The 22,095-nt window shown below is 36.8% G+C and overlaps 2 protein-coding genes across 16 annotated transcripts in view; one reads left to right on the top strand and one right to left on the bottom strand.

Annotated features, from left to right (window-relative positions):
• The window catches only part of DNAH7 (dynein axonemal heavy chain 7), a 230,209-nt gene extending 227,337 nt beyond the window's left edge, over positions 1-2,872 (top strand). Inside the window, exons 63-64 of the mRNA XM_067023255.1 lie at positions 335-438; positions 2,666-2,872. Coding sequence (XP_066879356.1) covers positions 335-438; positions 2,666-2,872 — 311 coding nt within the window. The remainder of the gene's footprint in view (positions 1-334; positions 439-2,665) is intronic.
• A 207-nt stretch (positions 2,873-3,079) lies between these two features.
• Positions 3,080-22,095, bottom strand: part of SLC39A10 (solute carrier family 39 member 10) — a 143,538-nt gene continuing 124,522 nt past the window's right edge. For 12 of the 15 annotated variants that reach the window (XM_067026477.1, XM_059052065.2, XM_067026473.1 and 9 more), the window contains 4 exons: positions 21,186-21,554; positions 19,980-20,060; positions 11,784-11,974; positions 3,080-5,867 (listed from right to left, as the gene is read on the bottom strand). In XM_067026477.1, the coding sequence (XP_066882578.1) occupies positions 5,709-5,867; positions 11,784-11,974; positions 19,980-20,060; positions 21,186-21,554 (800 nt within the window). In that variant the 3' untranslated portion in view covers positions 3,080-5,708. The remainder of the gene's footprint in view (positions 5,868-11,783; positions 11,975-19,979; positions 20,061-21,185; positions 21,555-22,095) is intronic. The other 3 variants (XM_067026480.1, XM_067026481.1, XM_067026479.1) reach the window with 1 other exon arrangement.

Below are 22,095 nucleotides of genomic sequence, written 5' to 3'. Positions count from 1 at the left end.
AGATTTTGTGGACTCTAACAACATTATACTCATTGGTCAATTAAAATATAAACCTGATAGCGTTCGCCCAGAGAACTTCACGTAGACTAATTTAAAATCCCTTTCCTCTTTTTGTCTTCCACATCTAATTTTACTGAATTAACTGACTAGGCAAAGTGTAGCTATTCTTGAAGTAAGAATGTTAACACAGACTTAGAACATTGCCTTCATTTTAGAGCAGGCCTTCATTTGCTGACCTAGTATCTGCACAGCATTCACCGGCAGGAATTTCAGCTTCAGAACTCTCAATATGCATATGTAAAGTCTTGTATTAACCTGCTTCTTTTGTATTTAGGTGTTTTCATTCATGGACTATTTCTGGATGGAGCTTCCTGGAATAGAAAGATCAAGAAACTTGCAGAATCACATCCCAAAATTCTTTATGATACAGTGCCTGTGGTTAGTATTTTCTAATGATATATACATGGGAGGCTATTTTATACACAGACATACACATATACAGTCAATTCTTGTTATTCACAGTAGTTGTGTTCTATAAACTTGCTTCCAACATTGAATTAGTGAATACTGAACTCCTAGGCCAAATATAAGTTTAAATTTCTGTGATCCTGTGGTCACATTTTTGTTACTTGATCAATATATAACCTTGTTTTATTTGTGTTTCTGTTTAAAGATACCTTACTTAACATATACTGTTGATTCATTAACACTGAACTCATGGACTGTAACTCATGCCTGAACAAAGCTTATAGTGTTTTCTCTGTAAGGCATATCTCAGCCTTTTTGCATTTAGGAACACTAGACAGCACCTCAGCACTACACCTAAGGGACCGTTTTAAACAGCGAAATCACCAACAAAAAAACACAAAAATGCAGAAACCTTGGCATTAAATAAACCGTCAAAAGGGTACTTGTTTATAGTTATGAGAATTGAAACAAGAAGGCAGAATGTCACCAGGTTCAATCTCAGTTGGGAACATGGTTGTTGGTGACTCATGTTTTGCTGCTCTGAGAATGCCTGTGAATGACTATGAAAGTGCAGAATATTGACGTTAGGATTAGGACTAAATTTTAGCGATAGGCAAATTTGCAAATATGGAATCCAGGAATAATGAGGATTGACTGTATACATATATCCACATCCACACACATACATATGTTTATGATTTTTGTTCTTATATATAGCTTGACCTAAAAATGTGAAACTTGCATATTAAAGGATTATTATATGAAAACCATACACATAAAATTTTTTCTAGGCACCCATCTTCAGCATGGGTATACTAAGCTATATAAATACTAAGTTTCTGTTACTGCATCATGAGAAGATGACTAGATAGATTTTCACACAATTTGAAGGGTTGGTCTGGGATAGTGATAAAATATAGGCTGAATTTTACATGAATTCTGTTTGTAGGACACTGGGAGCTACTCAACAGCAATAATCCTTCAGAGCAGCTCTAACAGGTACAGTGAGGGACCAGCTGACAGCCAATTGCAGGAAACCTACCATATATACCAAGATACTATGGGCAGAGAAAGTTTCAAATATAGGACCCAAATTGAAAGTCACAAAGGCAAATGTTTGCAATTTCAGAAGTTAATTTGGATCAATTTTTTTCTTTCATATGGAAACTCTTAAGTTTACGGTGAATAGAAAGATTTTATAAGTGGATAATTCTCCCCAAAAAAGGAAGTCACTTATTAAGAAAAATTCTCATTAAAAAAATCCACTTAGTTGAAATACGTCCAACTTGAGTGTTGCAAGTCCTTGTATTTAATGATATCTGAAAAACTGCTTTATGGATCTCCACAGTTATGTGGGAGAGAGACTAGCACCCTTATTAATTAGCTCCTTCATACAATTTGTGCTTAAACCTGAGAAACCAGAAAAAGGGCTGCAAACAGTGGGGCTATCAAGACTTATCACCTCAAGTATTGCTATTATTACTACTGGAAAAAGGAATTCGAGTTTTAAAAACATTGTTTCACCTTTCTGATGACAGTTTGTTCTTTACTCTTATATTCAGAGATCAACTTGCCCTAAAATCTTATTGAGATTGGTGAGGTTCAACTATGCTTCACATTCTAGGCACTTGGCTAATGACTCCCTAAGAATAATGTGGTTGTAGTGTAGTTATAAAGGCAACTATGTTTTAAACAGCACAATATACATAATAGGCCCTTTAAAATAGCCACGTACCACAGGAAGGCGATCTAGTTCTACAATCACTGATAAAAGTCCTTTCAGAATATTTTGGGATTGGCCTTTAATAAAGCAGCATGATTCTGAGTATCAGTGGTGGCAGATGAACAGACCTTTGAAAGTATACCTGATTTTATTATTGTAAAAGCACCAAAGCTCATCCTCAGGCAGGTATGGTAGGGAGATGAATAAATAGATGGGCAGTATGCTTTTTCAGAGAGTAGGTGAAAATTACTCTTTTCTCACTTAGATTCGTATATACTGGCTCTGAAGATAGCTCTGAGAGCTCTCAGAAAAATGTTTTGAGCAATGACAGCACTGCTGACAAAAATAAAATCGATTTAGCCCATAGAAATCTGCAGACAGAACTAAAACGTTATGCCAACGATTCCATATTAGGTTCAAATATATGTAAATTTAACAACAGCCTTGACTTAAATTTTGTCTACTTTCTTCTAGATGTGGCTAAAGCCTTGTAAGAGGGTAGATATACCAGAACGACCAAGTTATACTGCCCCATTGTATAAGACAAGTGAGCGGAGAGGAACGTTGTCCACCACTGGCCATTCTACAAATTTTGTGATTGCCATGACTCTTCCCTCTGACCAACCCAAGGAGCACTGGATTGGACGGGGTGTAGCACTGCTTTGTCAACTTAATTCATAATCACAAGGTGTCATTTCCCTCTTCCTATTTCTTGTTAGATGGTTGAATAGAAATTGTATTTTACTTTTTAAAGAAGTTATTTGGTTTAAATCAATTTGACTATACTTAATTATAAATTCATTTATGTGGAAATGCAGCCTATATTTAAAATGATTCATACTTCAGTGTAAGGAATCTAACAAAGACTAAACAAAACACACTGGTATATTTGCTCTTTTTGAATAACTTTATTTTGGGAGCGTTCCATAAGCATTAGGAACATACAGAAAATGACACACCACTGTTGACAATGAAAAAAAAAAAAACAGCCATTTGATCATTTCCAGCTTTATAAATTTTTTAAAAATAATTCAGTTACAACAAAAAAAAAGTTTAGATATTTTAGCAAGTATCACCTTGCAGGACCATAATCACATTTAAGCCACTGACTTCTTACTGTTAATGGAATAAATTCACACTGCATCTACTTACTATAGTATTTCTAAGCATAATCACAGCTGATTGAATGCAATGTGATATACACCAAAATTCATATGGATGTCACACAGTGACAGCATTGTACAAGTAACATTAATGACCCCCAACACACACATGTTAAATTAGACTGGTCAAGCTAAATGGAATGTTGGAGCCAAAGAGAAATGTAGTGGAATTCAGATTGTCTAGGTAAAACTTGAAACTATACATTAGGATGATGTAAAAACTAAATACTGGTGGAACCCTAAACAAAATACTAGCAGCAACTGTTACAGCCCTCTTAAAAGTTTAAAGAAATCTAGCAAATAAAGAAAATAGCAGTTTTGAGAGGGTATAAAACTTTTATATACTTCAGCATAACCTATTTGCTTTAAATCAGGCATTTCTTTTTAAGTCTGGGAGTATACTCCAGCTGTTGCTTTTCATAAAAGTTTTAAAAATGAGCAGATTTAATGCTGGAATGCAGAATCCTCCTTGGGCATAAAAACCCCAAAATGAACTATAAATACATCTTGGTTCAGAAAGCAAGATATCTGAATCACTTGAAGTTGGCAGTACTAAATAAAAAAGTATCCGTGCCTTTTAGCTAGGTTGCTTGAGGGGCCAAGCAATGAGATGAGGGCTGTCCTGATGCAGTGCCCAATGCTGAAAGTAATCTACGTATACAACTCCTACTTGTAACAGGAGGCCATGGAGAAAGCCAGAAATAATTTTTCAAATTCAGGCATAAATTAATGAAATAACATCTAATAAGCTCCCTTGCTTACAGCATAAAGAAGAAACACTGGCAATACTCTTAATACCTGAATGCACGTGCTGCTTTCACTTTTGTTTTTTCTTTTAAAGTTCATGGAGTAAGAGGAAAGGAACTGGGGAAAGGAGGAGGACTAAATGAATACATTTCAAATGGAATGGAACGATTTTGGCTCTTAAATATCTGAACAGTAAGATTTTTAAAGCAGCCACACAGGTAGCCAAGCAGATTAAAACAAAGCTGCCTGCACGTAGTTCAAATACAGTTTACCTGGCATAAATGAAGACCATGTGGCACACAGAGAGCTACATGCATATGATTAATACTACAAATTATTAGGTCAAAATTCAGGATAAACATGGCTTGCACTTCTCACAAATCATTCACAATTTATGGCAGGAGAACAGGGTACCTAAAAAAAAAAAGAGACTAATCCCTATCAGGCACCAACAGCATATCTTGGCACAAAATGATCAAGTGATTTCAGCTGAGTTACTGAACTTAAATGCATCTTCCAAGTTACCTGGTACCATGACGGCCATGGCATCAATGGAGATCATCCTCATATCCGTTTTGACAACTCCACGTACAGATTATGGACACGGTAAACTTGCCGCCTTACAACGTTACCTCCAGCCACAGCATGTGCTCTAGGTTCCAGTGCCAAACTGGTAGAGCACTGCGTACATTTAAAACTTAAATTTCCCAAATAACTAAAGGAAATCTGAATATTTAGACCATGTTTGGGTTCTTCATTTCGCTGACATTTTCTAAAGGGTTACAATTTTAAGGAAAAAACATTTTACCACATGCTCCAACCCCTTACCCCCACCAAAAAACCCAAGACAAAAACAAAAGTTAAAAAAAAACACAAAACCCAAACACCAAGTATAATATTAATACAAAGAACCGTTATGAATCTTTCATTAAACTGAAGCTCACACAAATGTACAATCACAAATTTCAGTAGTTTAGGCTGCAAGTTTAAATCCTATGCAAATATATACAAAAATAGTAACTCTAGATTCAAGAATAAGGGCTTTTCCCAATGCTAAATCCATATTCTAATGCAGCCTGAGCTTTCCTCTAGGTGCTATAGTCTACTTTCTGCAGATTCAAAGCTGTGTCAAGTTGATCCCTATTACCACATGTATATATGGAGCTGAATTAAAGGACACTACAATTCATTTTTAGCACAAAGAAAAGTCTGCCCAAAGTTCATTTAAAATATTTTTAAAGTTTTAAGTGATTTTTTTGGTTCAATTTCTATTTCTGCATAGCCACAGAAGTTTCTACTAATAAAGAGACTACTTTAGTGTTTTATATGATTATTTTTTTAAAAAAGTCTTAATCAAACCTATATCAACATCGGTTCATGGAGTCCCGTTTTCTCCTTTCTTTATCACAAGCTTTATATTTCTAAAAGACCCCTTCATGCAGGGAAAACAGTACTGAGCACCGGTCTTTGTGGTCAGGCTCGAATCTAAGAACTTGTAAGTAGTGCAAGCCACTGACTTTTCTCTGAGCAATGTGCTTACAGTACAAGGAACAGATGCAAAGCTGCATGGTAACGTTCTTGTAATCAGCAGTGATTGTTGGGAATGGTCAAAACTGGAGGTCAAACACAATTTTGTCTTCATAGAGGGCAATTACCAGCATGATGGCAAATCCAAACAGCAATCCTAAATTCTGAAGAATGAATTGCCCCACTGGACAGAAGCCATGTTCTTCATTGTCACCATCACCATGCAACATTTCTGGAAGCTAAAAAATATTTTAAAAATATTTTAAAGCAATTTTGTATAATATTCTGCTCATTTTTTTTTTTTTTTTTTGCAGTACGCGGGCCTCTCACTGCTGTGGCCTCTCCCCTCTCCCTCTGCGGAGCACAGGCTCCGGACGCGCAGGCCCAGCGGCCACGGCTCACGGGCCCAGCCACTCCGCGGCATGTGGGATCCTCCCGGACCGGGGCACGAACCCATGTCCCCTGCATCGGCAGGCGGACCCTCAACCACTGCGCCACCAGGGAAGCCCTGCTCATTTTTTTTTTACATTTCCTTACTTAAGAAAACTAGGGACTAAAGCACAACTAATAACTATTTTATTGAAACAATGTTAACCATAACACATATTTTAGTCAAACACTAAGAAATTTTATGCTCTAGCTGTGTACTAAGTATCTGTACCCTCCTCATCCCCCAACAAATGCACATAATATACTAGTCACTTTTTTAAAGTTACTGTCCACTGACATTTATGCTAAAGTATAAGACAAGTTACTGTTGCAAATAAGACTCCCAGAAAAGAACACCACAATTCCCACATTTACTGATATGTCTTAAGCTCACTGAGAAAGTAAGATTCCTTTGGGGGATATTTCATTCAAAATTGTATCATTTCTTCACCCTTTTCCATCTAAAATTCTCATTTACAACTGCACATTTCATCAAGGGTACACATTAACAGACAATTCCAAAATTGGTATCTCTATGCCCTTAAAAGCCACTATTTTCCTTCCAACAACAGACACAGAAAATAGTAATATCAAGGCTACACAGCAGTACTACCAAGTTAAGCACACTCACTGCCTTCACAGTGTACTCCATTCTCATTTCGTGATAAAATTTTAAAAATTTTAAAGTTTCCAATATCTTTAAAGGCACAGTGCATTGAAAAGTACAGCTCAACTTCTAAAGCACGAGCATATATTACATTTAAAAATAATCCAGGGACTTCCTTGTGGTGCAGTGGTTAAGAATCTGCCTGCCAATGCAGGGGACACGGGTTTGAGCCCTCATCCGGGAAGATCCCACATGCTGCAGAGCAACTAAGCCCGTGTGCCACAACTACTGAGCCTGAGCTCTAGGGCCCACGAGCCACAACTGCTGAGCCTGCATGCCACAACAAGTGAAGCCCGCATGCCTAGGGCCTGTGCTCCTCAAAAAAGAGAAGCCACCGCAATGAGAAGCCCGCGCACTGCAACGAAGAATAGCCCCCTCTTGCTGCAACTAGAGAAAAACCGCATGCAACGAAGACCCAATCCAGCTGAAGATAAACAAATAAATAAAATTTATTTTTAAAAAAGACATAGTTCAGGGACTTCCCTGGTGGTACAGTGGTTAAGAATCTGCCTACCAATGCAGGGGACATGGGTTCGACCCCCTGGTCCGGGAAGATCCCACATGCCATAGAACAACTAAGCCTGTGCGCTACAACTACTGAGCCTGCACTCTAGAGCCCACGAGCCACAACTACTGAAGCCCACATGCTGCAACTACTGAAGCCCACGCGCCTAGAGCCTGTGCTCTGCAACGAGAAGCCACTGCAATGAGAAGCCTGCGCACTGCAATGAAGAGTAGCCCCCATCCGCCACAACCAGAGAAAGCCTGCGCACAGCAATGAAGACCCAACACAGCCAAAAAATAAATTTTAAGAAATTTAAAAAATAAATCCACAGCTCAAAGTATAAAACTTAAATCTTTTACGTGTCTATGTAAAAGATTTGCTGAAGACAGAATGTATGTGATTATAAGCATAAATTCTTCCCACCCAAACCTAATCAAAATTGCAAAAGAACTATTTCCAATTTTCACGTTCACTTTTCTGTTTTTTTTTTTTTCAAGTTTGCAGTGAATATCTACAGAAAGATGACATTGATATGCTACTCTCTATTTGACACTAAGCTTTACTCCAAACAATATCTTGGTGCCTTGGGGTTTAGGGAGGAGAAATGTAGCGTTAAGTAAATAATGCCTGCCTAGGAAGAAACGCCATTCATCATTATTAATAATGAGTACAATTAATCCAACTACCATGCTCTGACAGTGCTACAGTATATTTAACAATCTCCTGAGGGTCCTATTTAAGAAGTACTTCATGCTGGTCATCTATTCTGTTTAGAAGTCTATGGCAGTAGTGTACGCTAATGGAGGTTACTGTTCTTATCCAGCAGAATTAAGTAGTTGTGACAGAGACCATTACAAATGTCAAGGCTGAATAATTGTGACGGAGACTATATGGTCCACAAGCTTAAATATTTACTATCTGTCCCTTGCCAACCCCTGGATTAAGACTAAAACTGGCAAGTTCCTACCTATGGTTTCAGTAAGACTATTTTATTACATTTTCCCCCAAGTTTTTATTGTTACAAAAACTTTCAGTTCTAACTTTCCTTAATATTTAAGCATAAACATTGTATGTTTCACAGAAATATCCCCTCTAGATATGTGCACATACCAGCAAGAAGAGGCACCGCAGTGCCTCCCGCACATTCAATTCTCTCCTGAATGCCAACACCAATATTGTCTGTCATAACCACAGCTAAGAGCCAGCCAGTACCTACCTCTATGACCACAGTTGTTAACGTGCAACAATGCTCCAGGTTGGTTGATAAACAGGTGCTATCCAAAGCCCCCTAAAAACCAGATGCTTCCAACTGGGTATCCTAAAGGTACTAAAACTTCTGGTACTGTTGCTATCTTACTGAATGACTATACATCAATAAAAACTTCCCCCTTATAGCCAAAGTGGTCTTTCTAAAATAAAAGTGAGATAATGTCATTGTTGCTTAAACCTTTTAATGGTCTCCCAAAATTTACAAGATAAGCTTTAATCTTTTTAGCGTGGCATGTTGTGTGACTCATGATCCGATCACCAACTACCTAATTAATGATACTGTAGATACATTATCTATTTCCTAAATGAACCCTAAAATATATGTGGATAGTTTGTCCCTGTCTTCTAGAATATTTAGGTGTTTCCAATTGCGACATTATAACTACTCTGCAAAGAACATTTTCATATGGTTTTATTTTTGTTTGCTTGCTTGTCTTATTAGTAGTAATCATTTTACTTTATTTCCTCAGAATACAGTACCAGGAGTAGACTCACTCACTGGTCAAAGAATGATGCTATTTATTATTCTGTTTTCTTATATGCCCTTTCCTCTTGCTTCTGATAAACTCTTTTACCTTCTTTAAGACTTGGCTCAAATTTCCTATTCCAGGAAAACTTCCCTAATTTTATTACCCAATTTTTTAGCCAGCCTCCCTCTGTAGTTCCACAAACACGTTACAGCACTCTATCATAACATGTATCCAAAGAATTATAATTAATGGCTGCTTTTCTTCTTCATTAGAATATAAATCCTTACTGTAATGACTCTCTGGTTCTTTTTACACTTTTAGCTCTCTAATATAAGAATTGGCTCATTCATTCTTCATTCAACTAATTATGAACTACATCTCCAGCAGTAAATGAAATATGACAAAAACGCCTGCCTTCCCAGAACTGATATCACAGTGGGATACACAATGAGCTCAATAAATAAAATGTTTAATGTGTTATTAGTAGATTGAGATACAAGTGCAAAGGAAAAAAAGTAAAGTAGGAATAGAGGATGTGAAATGTTGGTGTAGAGACTGAACTTTTAGACAGGATGCCTCAAGAAGTGAGGAAGCTAGCCAGGAGAATGTCTGCAAGATATTCCACAGGAGTGAGCAGCAGGAACCAGGGCCCTGAGGCAGAGTGTGCCTCGTAGAGGAGCGGGAGAGGAGGTGAGGTAAGGTTAGGAAAGTTAGGGATGGAAAGGGAGAAGAAATGCTCAGGAGGATTAAAAACCTTGAAGGTCAAAAGAAGAACTTTGTGCTTCTACTCTGAATGAGATGGAAAACCACTGAGGGATTTGAAGCTCACACGTGACATGATCTAATCTTACAAGGATCACACACACAAAAATCTCCCAAGGTGTGTTGTAGATACAGAGTGTGGTGGACGGGGGCAAGGGCAGAAGCAGAGAGAACAGTTAGAAAGAGAAAGATGACGGTGGCTGGAATGAGAGTGGAGTGGAGGTGAGGAGGAGATGGAGCCCTCAGCAGATGTGGGAAGGAAAGAAAGAGGGGAGTCAATAAATGAACTCAGGGTTTTGATCTGAGCAACCAGAAGAATAAAGTTATTATTAATAGATGTGGGATTCTATAGGTGGAGCTGGTGCAAGGAGCAGGGTTGGCAAATACCAAGAGCTAGTTTCTGAACATATTAAGTTGGCAACACCTTTTAGATATTCAGGTCAGCAGGTAGACAGGCTAATCTGGAGTTAAGGAAAAGGCCTGGGCTAAAGATGTGAACTTAGGAATTATCAGCCAATAAATATTTAAAGCCATGAGACAAGATAAGATTACTTAGAGGCCTTTCACCAACATTCAGAGGTAAGGGAAGAGAAGAAGATCCAGCAAAAGACTAAGAAAGCTAGAAAGGTGGGAAGCCGGGAAATGGTGGTGGTACAGAAGCCAACGGACCAGGAGACATTCCAAAGAGAAGAGAATGATCAACAAGCCAAATGCTGCTGGTAGGACAAGTGAAATGAAGGTGGGCAGGCTAAGTGACCAGTGGACTGAGCAATAACGTCGTGGTCAATGGTAGATCTGACAAAGCAACATGGCAGAGCAGTCAGGGAGAAAACTTGATGAGCTAGACTCATGAGAGAAGAGAATTAAAAAACAAGAAAGGGTGATTTGCTATAACAGGGAAGGAGAGTAATAAATAGGGTGGTAGCTAAAACTGAAACTGGAGTTTAAAAAGATCCTTCTCCCCTACCGTTTTAAGATGGGAAAAGTAACGAGGTTCATACGCTGATAGAAATGATCCAGCAGAGAGGGAAAAACAAAATGATGCAGGAAAAGGGGGGAAATTTAAGGGAGTTAGTGAGAGAGGGGATAGATAAGGTCTAGGGAACAGTTTGAAGGAGCTGGCTCTAGCTAGGAACAGAAACAGTTCTTCATGGTAAAAAGAACGACGTTAAGCAGGCATCGATACAGGGAAATGAGTAGAAATGGTGATGAGAGCTGGTTGGAACTGGTCTTGGTGGCTTTGGTGTTCTCCGTGAAATAGGAAGCAAGGTCATCAGCTGAGCAGGAGGACAATGAGGCACTAGAGGCCTAAGGAGAGAGCGGGAAATGGCTGCCTCTAGGTACAACATATAAATAATTTTTATTTTTTCTTACTTTCTAAACTTTCTATAATAAATAGTCATTAAAATTTTAGGTTATATAATTTGATATGAGACTATCTAACAGATCCCACCAGAAAGAAAAGTGAATACACTATCTAGTTAAAAACGGAAAGTAACCAAATTGTTAGTTCTGCAAACGCACTGCCTAACACATTTAGGATATTAAAGTAAAATTAAAATAAAACTGAGTGTTAGTTTAGATTTATTAACTTTAAAGTGAAGTTAGAAATAAGGGAAATTACATAAACCCCTTGGAATATACACCATTTCCTGCAGAAGACTGGCTTACCTAAGAGGTATAGTATTTCCTTCTTGTTTGCTATAAAGCAGACTCAAAGAATTATTTTGTTAACAACAAAAAACATTTCCACCCCGATATTACAAAACCTTCAAAGTAGTAAAAAATAATTCTATAATTATATCTTTAAATACTACTGATGATTACTTTGAGTAGTAATATTATTTGGTCAAAAAACCTCTAGGATAACTGGTTTCCAAAGAAGGAATCCTCCTACTTAAATGTCTTTTCTTTATTTAAGATGTCACATGTCTTTAAAATGGGTTATATATATTAGTCTCTCAAACTACATCCAGATTTCTTCCATTTTTGAAAGTTGCATTCTATTTAAAGATCTAGTATAACAACAAAAATATAAAATAAGCTGTCTTACCATATCCACCAAGGCTACGTAGAGGAACATGCCTGCAGTGATGGCAAAGATCCAAAGTGTGATGTTGTTGGCATACTGACCAACAGCTGTGCCTATGAGCATGCCTATGTAAGCCATCATGGCAGAGAGGAGGTTGTATACAATTGCTTGCTTTACAGTCATGCCTGCTTTAAGAAGAACTGCAAAATCACCTGCAGTTAAGACATAATGTGAGTTTTAAAACCACAGGATTTTACACACAAATTCAGGAAAACAATAAAAAACAAAATTGAGAATGACAATAAAAAAGATATACCTTTATAATGAAATTTCACTTTTTACTTAAACCTTAATACATGCAAAAACTTGGGTGAATCTCAAAGGCATGATGCTGAAAGATAGTCTGAAAGGTTATACATGATTCCATTTATATGATATTCTCAAAAAGATAAAACTATCGTGATGGAGAACACTCAGTGGTCACCAAGGGGCAAGGATAGAAAAGGGATGTGACTATAAAGGGATTGCATGAAGGGGTTTGTTGAGGTGATGGAACTGTTACCCTTGATGGTGGCAGCACTGACACAAATCTATATACATGTTAAAATTCAAAGAACTGTACATCAAAAAGCAAGGTCAATTTTACTGGATAACGTGAAATGAAAACTTTAAAAAACACAAGAAAAACATAAGAAAAAAAAGAACTTCGCCACTGCTCTTTTTGTAAGCAGCAAATAGAGTTCTCTGTTCTGATCTCTGCCCTTTGAGATGAGCTAAGAAAGAAGAGGTAACAGACTCTGTATGCTGTTTATGTTTTATTTATTCCAAAAGAAAAATTAAATCTTAATTCTGAAAATCCTAAAAATGTAAAAAAAGCATACTTTTCTTACTCATCTGTCTAAAGCTGGAACACTAGGTAAAGAAAGGATTAAAAAAAAAAGAAAGGATTAAATATTGTTTAGAGAGACATTACTAGAAGGGCAAAATGCTGCTAGAACTAATAGTCTTTAAACTAAAGGGTCGAAAGCAATAGTTTTACTAATTATAACAATTTTTTGTTTTAATTTTTGTTACTAAATATGCAAATGTCCAATCAATTACTGAACATTCCGTATATTCAAGGTATTATATAGAATACTGAGGTGGGGGGCAGGGGCTTGTTTCTTTCCCTTAAGAAGGGATCTTACATGACTAAAAGTACATGATCTGGGGTTTTTTTTAAGTTATGATTACAAGGTTCTCATTTATAATAGATAAGTAGAAGTTAACAACAAAGAAATCAGTGCAAGGCATTATTTTCCATGTTTCAATGAATTGCTACAAACTACATCCTGCAACATTATTTGGAAAGTTAAGATAATACACCTAAGGAGATTATCTACCAATGGCTTCTAAACTGCCATTCTCCAGTTTTCCATCTAATACTATTCTTCCTACATCTTTTCCCTCTGATCCTAAATACTTAATTCTCCTGGGAGACTTGGATTCAATGTCAGCTTTTACCTCTTCTCACCCCTAGAGTTTTAAGTTCCTCTGGCCTTTCTTCCTCCGCCTCCTCTAAGGAAAGAGTTCCCTAACTTCTTCCTCTGCGAATTTCCTCACCATATTTTCAATAATTCACCCATCAGTTGTGTTAAAGGGACAATTTCATTTAGCAGGCAGTTAGGTAATACAAAATGACACTACAGAAGTATCTTTTAGGTTATAAAATACAGTGTTTCCTTTTGTAATTTCAAAATAGGATTTTAAAAGGAGCATTACTGAATACTCAATGAACCAAATATCGTAGGTAAAACTCTATCAATTTTGATGCCTTCCCTGATATTACTGTGTAGGAAGATGATTGCTTTCATCCCTGAATAACAACCAAACAGCATGAATTAACTAGTCAAGATTCAAAATGAATTATTTAGTTAATACTTTAACAAATTAAGGTGTAACTTGCATACACAATTCCCCCCTTTTCTGACCTTGTGTTCTATGAGGTTTGACAAAAGTACACACCATGTAACCATAACCGCCATCAAACTATAGAACTATTCCATCATGACCTGCCCCTGCCCCCGCAAATTTCCGCAGACCCCTCAATCCTAGGCAATCATTGATCTGCTTTCTGTCCCTACGGTTTTGCCTTTCCCAGAACATCATATAAATTGAATCATACAGTATGTAGTCCTTTGAGTCTACATTTTTTTCACTTAGCATGATGTGTGTAAGATTCATCCATGTTACAATTTATATCAGAAAACCACTGCTTTTTACTGCTAAGTAATATCCCAAAGATGAACAATAGCTTATTTACCTATTCAGCAGCTTAAAGACATTTAGGTTGTTTCCAATTTGGGGCAATTATGAATAAAGCCACTATATACATTCATAAATAGATTTTTGTGTCAACAAAAGTCTTCATCTCTTATATGTAGATACCTAGGAGTGGGATTTCTGGCAGCAATTTATGAGAGTTCTGGTTGCTTCCCATCCTTTTCAGCCCACAATGACAAATCCAGTACCTGAATTCTCATGTGTTTATCTGTTACCAGTGTAACTTCTTTAGTGAAATGCCTGTTCAAGTCTTTTACCCATTTTTTTGTTGTTGTTGAATTGTTGGTTTTCTTATTACTGAGTTGAGAGGTCTTTAAATATTCTAAGTTTTTTGTGAGATAAATAGTTTCCAAATACTTATTCCCAGACTGTGGCTTGTCTCTTCATTCTTTTAAATGTCTTTTGTGTAGAGTTTTTACTTTTTATGAAGTCCACTTTCTTTTTTCCTTAGTGGAGCATGCTTTTGGTATTGTATCTAAGAACAACCTGCCTAATCCAAACAACACAAAGATTTTCTCCTATGTTTTCTTCTACAAGTATTTCATATTTAAATTTTTTTCATTTAGATCAATGATCCATTTTGAGTTAATTTTTGTCTGTGGTGGGAGGATTTTTTTGCAAGTAGACATCCAATTATGGCAGCAACATTTGTTGAACAAACTATTCTTTCTACATGGAATTTCCTTTGCATTTTTCTGGGATTCTATACTCTGTTCCACTGATTAATGTGCCTATTCTGTAACCAATATAAATTGTTTTGATTATTGTGGATTTAAAATAAGTCTTAAATTCAACTTTGGTATACTTTTTCAAAATTCTTCTGGCCATTCCTTTCCCTTTCCATAAAAATTTTTGGAAAAAACTCATTTATCTCCAAAAAAGCCTGCTGGGATTTTAACTGGGAATGTAATGAATCTATAGAGAGAATTAGTATATTAAAAATACTGAGTCTTCTGGTCCATAAACCTATAATAGATCTTCATTTAGGTTTCCTTTGATTTCTTTTGTTGGCAAATTGTAGTTTTCAGCATACAGATTCTATGTAATTTTGTTAGATTTAACCAAAGTAGTTTGTGTTTTTTGGTGTTACTGTAAGCAGTACTTTTTTTTTTTTTTTTTTTTTTTGCGGTATGCGGGCCTCTCACTGCCGTGGCCTCTCCCGTTGCGGAGCACAGGCTCCGGACGCACAGGCCCAGCGGCCATGGCTCACGGGCTTAGTTGCTCCGCGGCATGTGGGATCTTCCCGGACCAGGGCACGAACCCGTGTCTCCTGCATCGGCAGGCGGATTCTCAACCACTGCGCCACCAGGGAAGCCCAGCAGTACTTTTTAAATATTTCAATTTCTAATTGTTCATTGCTAGCATATAAATCACTTTTATATGATGTTCTTGTATCAAGATGAATTATTTCATTTAAAAATCTTTGTCCTAGTCTTATCTCAGGTTATAATTTCTCAAAGTTATCTGCACATTTTTCTACCCTTCCCTTCTCAGTAAGAACCTGTATAAACATTTGAAAAATAAATCAAAAGGAATATCCACAGTTGGAATTTACACTGAATAAGAAAATCTGTTCATCTTTCGATAAATCAATATTCTTTCCTTTCTGCTGACAAAGGATATCATTAGCACAAAGAACGAGGTGTGTCTGCCAAAGCTGTTAATGTGATCCAATGTTATAATTATGTCAGTATCTGTTAATATCAACTCTTGAGATTTTTTTTAAGTAAGTATTTTAAAGTTCTTTTTGTCTTAAATAAAGCATGTATACACATGTATAAATCTAAACAGTGAATGTTCAATTTTCCCTGGACAATTCAGCACATTATGAGTATCTTATTTTTAATTTCTATTTAACTCAGTACACATGAGAGGAAAGGGAAAAATGGACAGCATTATAGATGGCCTCTCTAAGCGAAGTCTTAATAACATAGCTACATTTATTTATCAAAATGTTATTTCCTTGAAGTTGAAACATTACTCAATGTCAAGAACAGAGTTTGGATCATCTGCCCTTCTGGATTATCCTCAACCTCACTTCCCCTTTATACATTCTTATACAGGTTTTCTTACAAATAATTTTTCAAATGTTTCAAATACAGCTCCTTACTGAAAGGGTGGAAAAAAGTGGAAAGAATGCAACAGAATAATATTGAAACTTACTTAAATTCAGCTATACAAGTTTGGCAAAAATAGAAGAAAGAGTAGTAATAAATCAGGTAATTTCATCCATTACCACACACCACAGCAAACATGAAATGAGAGATATGGGTTTTCTATTTCTTCAGATGGTTTCAATTTCTGCACACCTCTCAGAGTGAACCTCCCTATATTGTTTTAAGGTTTAAAAGTACACATGGTTTTTCATATCACATTCCTAAACACACACAAAAAAAACCCTACCTGGAAAACACCATTAGGGAAACAGCAATCTGTTCAGAAGAGGAACATCAAATCTTGGAATTACTGACTGGACTGCAGATCAGGATCTCCAAGGTACTACAATGTAATTTCAACATAAGTGACCCCTGAACAACTCAGGGGCCCAGTCGAAAAGCTGCATATAACTTACAGTCAGCCCTCCATATCCTCAATTCCACATATGCAGATTCAACCAACTGCAGATCGTGTAGTACTGTAGTATTTACTATAGAAAAAATCTGCATATAAGTTGACCTGTCCAGTTCAAACCCATGTTGTTCAAGGGTCAACTGCACACGTTTTCCCCCTTAGGGTATGACTTTAGTACAGAAATCTCAGATTAGTTTTAAGAATTCATAATAAAAAATTTATCTAGGGCAAAACAGGTTCTATATTAAATAAATTATCCTGGAATGTAACGTATTATGCTGCTTTGCCAACATCTTAACCTATTAAGAGGGAAGAGGACTTGTCGCTATCCACCTGCCATGCATCTATCTCAGCCTCCAGGAGACTGATTTTTCCCTTGCCTGGGAATTCTGACTAAGAAGCTTCTATGTCTGTCTCTACATTCTGTTCCTCCCCAAGTGAGTAAGAGTAGATAATCTAATCAGAGTAGAGGCATATATCTGGCCCCATTTTACCAAAGTACTCCATTACTATGCCTTAAAGGCAAAAATTAGGCTCCACGAGCATTTTTTAAAACTTCCTTTAGACCACTTCCACTTTGTTGATGGATAAAAAAAGGTGAAGCCTTTTCTGCCACCTCCAGAGGAGGAAGCTGAGTTATTTCTTTATGATCTTTCTTCCCTAGGAGCCCAGGCAACTAGAATATGGGGCAGTTTATGTCAATTTAGCACAAGGCATTGGGGGAAAATGTACATTCTCATAATGTCTCACTCCTCTCCTTCTGGCCAAGCAGATGTATACTTTGGATTAGTGTTTCCTTTCACAGCAACAGTAACATCTTAATCTCTGGTTTGTGGGGTAAAACAAGTAAAGATTTGGGGTCTCAATAGTTCACTGAGGTGTCCTGACTCAAGCTTTTACCAGAGCTCTGCACTGGGTATCAAGCAAGCGCTTACCTAGCCAATAAGATATGTATTGCATTTGTTTTACATGTGGCTATTGTTGTGTGTCACTCCCTCAATAATAAACTATAGAAAAAAAAAAAAGGAGTAAGTGACAGGAAGGCAGCCATCCCTCATTTCCAAACTCTCTGCTATCAGTTCTGTGCTGAAGTGGATCATGGGGGGTAAGGGCAATGCAGTATAACCACACTTAATCATGAAGTGGCCTGACATACTACTTTTAGGGGGTAGTAGGTGGGTAGGAAGGAAGTTGAAGGTTTCCCTAGCATACTGTGGATGTGTGTGTGACTACAAAAAAAAAAAGAAAGGTTAAAACTATTAGGCAATGTTTCTCATATATAAAAACTGACAAGTCTTGATTTGTGTTGCTATGGAAATACAAGGAAGTATTTGGCATATCCTTCTCTTACTAACATAGGAAAGTAGTTAGAGAAGGGTTGTGAGATACAGTATCTGCACACAAAGAACCTACATTGTAAGAAATAGGACATCTGGGCTTCCCTGGTGGCGCAGTGGTTGAGAGTCCACCTGTTGATGCGGGGGACATGGGTTCGTGCCCCGGAGTGGCTGGGCCCGTGAGCCATGGCCTCGGAGCCTGTGCTCTGCAACGGGAGAGGCCACAGCAGTGAGAGGGCCGCGTACCGCAAAAAAAAAAAAAAAAAGAAATAGGACATCTATTTGGTGCTTAGTATATTTCCATCTAAAATGGAAATATACTAAGCACCAAAAGAAGGACCTAGAGAAAGTTAAGTGATAAAGTTTAGAGGAAATAGTAATCCCGAGGCATGGGGTACTGGAGGACTGTACTGAAGTTACAGGAAAAAAGACTCTTAACATGCTATACTAGATACAGCTAGTAGGTACAAGCCAATTAGGAAGAGGGAATAAGCAAAGAAACAGGTTCAGGCACCCAGAGTGCATGTTTGGTGAATTGTGTTTGGGTGAAGTGGAAAACAAGCAACAGCAAGTATAGTGAGTGAGGTGGGAAAGGTAGATAGAAGCAGATGTGAAGGTCATTGAAAGTAGAACTAATGAATCTCAGCTTTTACTTTATATATAAGGGAAGGGGACTGAAAGATTTTGATTAAATAAGCAAGTCACATCTAGTCACATAATAACACAGTCGCATGGCAAGAAGAGATATCTGGCAATAGGTATAAAAGACATACTGGAACAGAATGAAACCAGAGATATAAACGTTCACTATGGAAACTGCCCAAGCAAAAGACAATGAAGGGTCTGGGTAAAGGATTATGTGGCATAAGCAAGATATATGACTGCATGTCCAAGGTTGACAAGGTAAACAAAACAACTATAAGGAATCAAGCCCTAAAGAATCAGCACCAAATAAGCACTAAGAGATTGTTTTGCTTTATGCGAGCAGTTGGTAACTTTCTAAGAAAATTATATGAATTAATTCTATTCAAAGGGAGCAAATAAGTTTACTGCCAATCAAGACAGTCAAATGATATGATAGATGTCTCACAGCCTGATAAATTCAAGAAAAATCTTAAATTAGAAAGGGCACGTGAAGAAATTCTTTGGATACTGAAAAGATGTATTTTTTTTCTTTCAAGTTAATGTCATCTTCACATCCCTCAGATATTTTCTATCTGAATGTACATTTTTTTCTTCCATCTTTCAATTTATAGAAGAAGGAAACCAAAACACAAGAAGAGAAACTAAAAAACCATTGCTAGATCAATAAATGCCCACTAAAACAACAGAGAAATACCATTGTACACCTTATAAATTGGCAAAAATTAGAAGGTTAATGCCAAGTGTTGCCAGGGATGTGGAAACATAGGTACTCTCAGTTATTGCTGGTAGAGAGGACACTAGTTCAGTTACTTTGGATAGTGATATGGTACTCTTAGGCATGCATATCTTAGGACCCATCGATTCTGTTCCCAGGTATATACCCCAAAAGATGTTCTCACAAGGGTCTCTAAACACCAAGTCTACCAATGTTCAATGCACCATTATCTGTGGTGGCAGGAAATTAACAGGTGGTGTGTCCAATACTAGGTGCTAAATAAGTAAAAATGTGGTAAATGTACACCTCTGGGTACTGGGCAGAAACAACATACTAGATTAACTCATGGTAACCTGCTTGGAGTTTAAAAACGTAATAATTAGTAAATAAGATAAGAAACAGAGTGGGCTATAACATAATATTGTTTACATAAAATAAGAATACATATAAAACAACACACATTTTTTAGAAGCACATTAACAAAAATTATACAATAAACAAGAGAATGATGATACTGTATACTTGCCATCAGCCATTTTTTATGCTTTAACATCTCTAAAATTTAGATGCATTTAGATTAAGTCTTGCATTTCATGAAATCTGGTAAAAATTTTAAGGTCGTGTTACCTAATTCATGTGGCAGTTCATGACAGAAGACAGCTATAGAAGTACTGATTCCGCCCGTCAATCCAGCACTGAAAGCTGCTCCTGAGGTGGGGGGGTGGGGGGGAGGAAAAATTCAAGTGACATTTACTGATCTTCTGTTTTTCTATTTTCATTCATAATGACAGCTGCATTCTCTTTTGCCTATCTAAATTAATTTCATAATGTATGAGTGACTCAATAATCTCACACACTATAGTTTTTGAACATACAGTGAGTGAAGTGCAATAGGTATGTGACAACCAAAGAAAAAGCTACTCAATGAAAGAAACATTCCCTATTGAATTAAATTCTCTATTTGTGTAACCTTCTAATTCACTAATAGCTTTGGAGTAGTAACAGTTTTTAGTGTTTCAGTCCCTGACTGGTAATGTGAAACCCTCAATCTTAAGTCATATAAGTCTATAATTGCACTTGCTCTCTCATACTAATATTTATAGATATTTAAATGCCTAGTATTCTTATCTAAACTTTTCTAGGTCTAGAGCATAAATAGCATAAATTATTATTTGTCTGATGGTCCTGAATACTGAAATCAGAGGTACAAATGCATCTGATTCTACTAGTAAAATTCTTTACTCTTTAACACTGACAGCCACTGTGGCAAGCATATGGTCTCTTTTGAAAGAAACCAAGGCCTACTTCTGAACGATTATTTAATAGAGTCTGGATCTCAAAGAAAATTATGTATTGATCACATTTAATGTTCTCCTAAACTGGTAACATCAGTTTACATTAGCAAGATTCTAACATGATGTTTGAATTTGATATAATGGATTTTTACTATTGTAAAATTTTTCTTCACTTTTTCAAATGTAAAAGAATTTTTAAACCCAAGATTGAAATTCATTTGTTTTCAATCAGAGACATATAAGTGTATTGAAAATATGTTCAGGTAGCTTTTTCAATACAGTGACTACGCCTTCAGTAAGAAATCAAGGTATCAAGGAAGTACACTGTGGAATTTGTTTATATGTTCAAAGAAAAACCCACTGAAATTATACCTTTATGCCCCCAAATAAACTTATCAAAAACACTAACAGAGCCTTTGGAAAAGCCAGATGACAGAATAATATATTTGTTAAGCTCCAAGCCAGTGCTAAAACAGTGGAAGAAGGAAAATGGTCTTAAAGAATAACAAATTATAGCTGAAGTTTCAAGCCTACTTACCAATTGCTAACCCATCACTGAAGTTGTGGATGCCGTCCCCCATGATCACCATCCAAGCGATATTAGCTATTCCCGTTTCTTTCAGATCTGATCCAGAATGACAGGGACCGTGTGAATGATGAGAATGTTTGTGGTGCCACTGATGATTATGCTTCCTCAGCACAGTTTTACTCTCGTCATGGTGGTTATGTGTAGCAGCATGGAGATCATGCTCATGAATGGTATGTAATCCATCACTGTGAGAATGGGCCATGATTTTCTCCTCTTCTATACAAAGATAATTTTTAGGAGGGGATTCTTGTTGGCCTTCTAAATCTGTCAGTTCAGTTTCATTAAGTCGATCTTCAGAAACAACCGAGTCATCAGTTCCTATATTTATAATGGCAAAGGATATGCTTTATCAGCAAGTAAATGAATGCATATTTGCTTAATTTAAACCCAGGCAAAACAGCAGTGTAATGAACATTTCCTAAGTGAATGTCTTTAAAATTCCTAAATAAATAAATATTAAAAAACAAATCAAACTAATAAATAAGTAAATACACGTGTGCACACACACAAAACAAACTGGGGTTCTGAGAGTCCAAAAGATGAACCAGATGAAGTAAATGGAAGGGAACTGAAATAGCAGGTGAAGTGAGGACATAAATTGGCATGCATGAAGATACTGTGAAACTTAAGGAGCACATCATCAACAGCTGATGAAAATAAAAGGGTGGAAAGTTACTGCAGCATTCACAGGGTAACAAAATATGCCCATAATTTTTCAGAGAACAAAGTTTACCCACTCTAACCTTCTCTTATCATTTGAAAAACAAAGACAAAATTTAAATCACTTGCATCCTCTAGTGCTCTACCTATCTGACCAAGATCAGTTCTAGATCATTACTAGAATGAAGTTCAAAAACCC

Source organism: Kogia breviceps, chromosome 2 (genome assembly GCF_026419965.1).
Source record: "Kogia breviceps isolate mKogBre1 chromosome 2, mKogBre1 haplotype 1, whole genome shotgun sequence".
Classification (NCBI taxonomy): domain Eukaryota; kingdom Metazoa; phylum Chordata; class Mammalia; order Artiodactyla; family Physeteridae; genus Kogia; species Kogia breviceps.
Note: the sequence above shows the minus strand (reverse complement) of the source record. Positions and strands in the feature narration are given on the sequence as shown.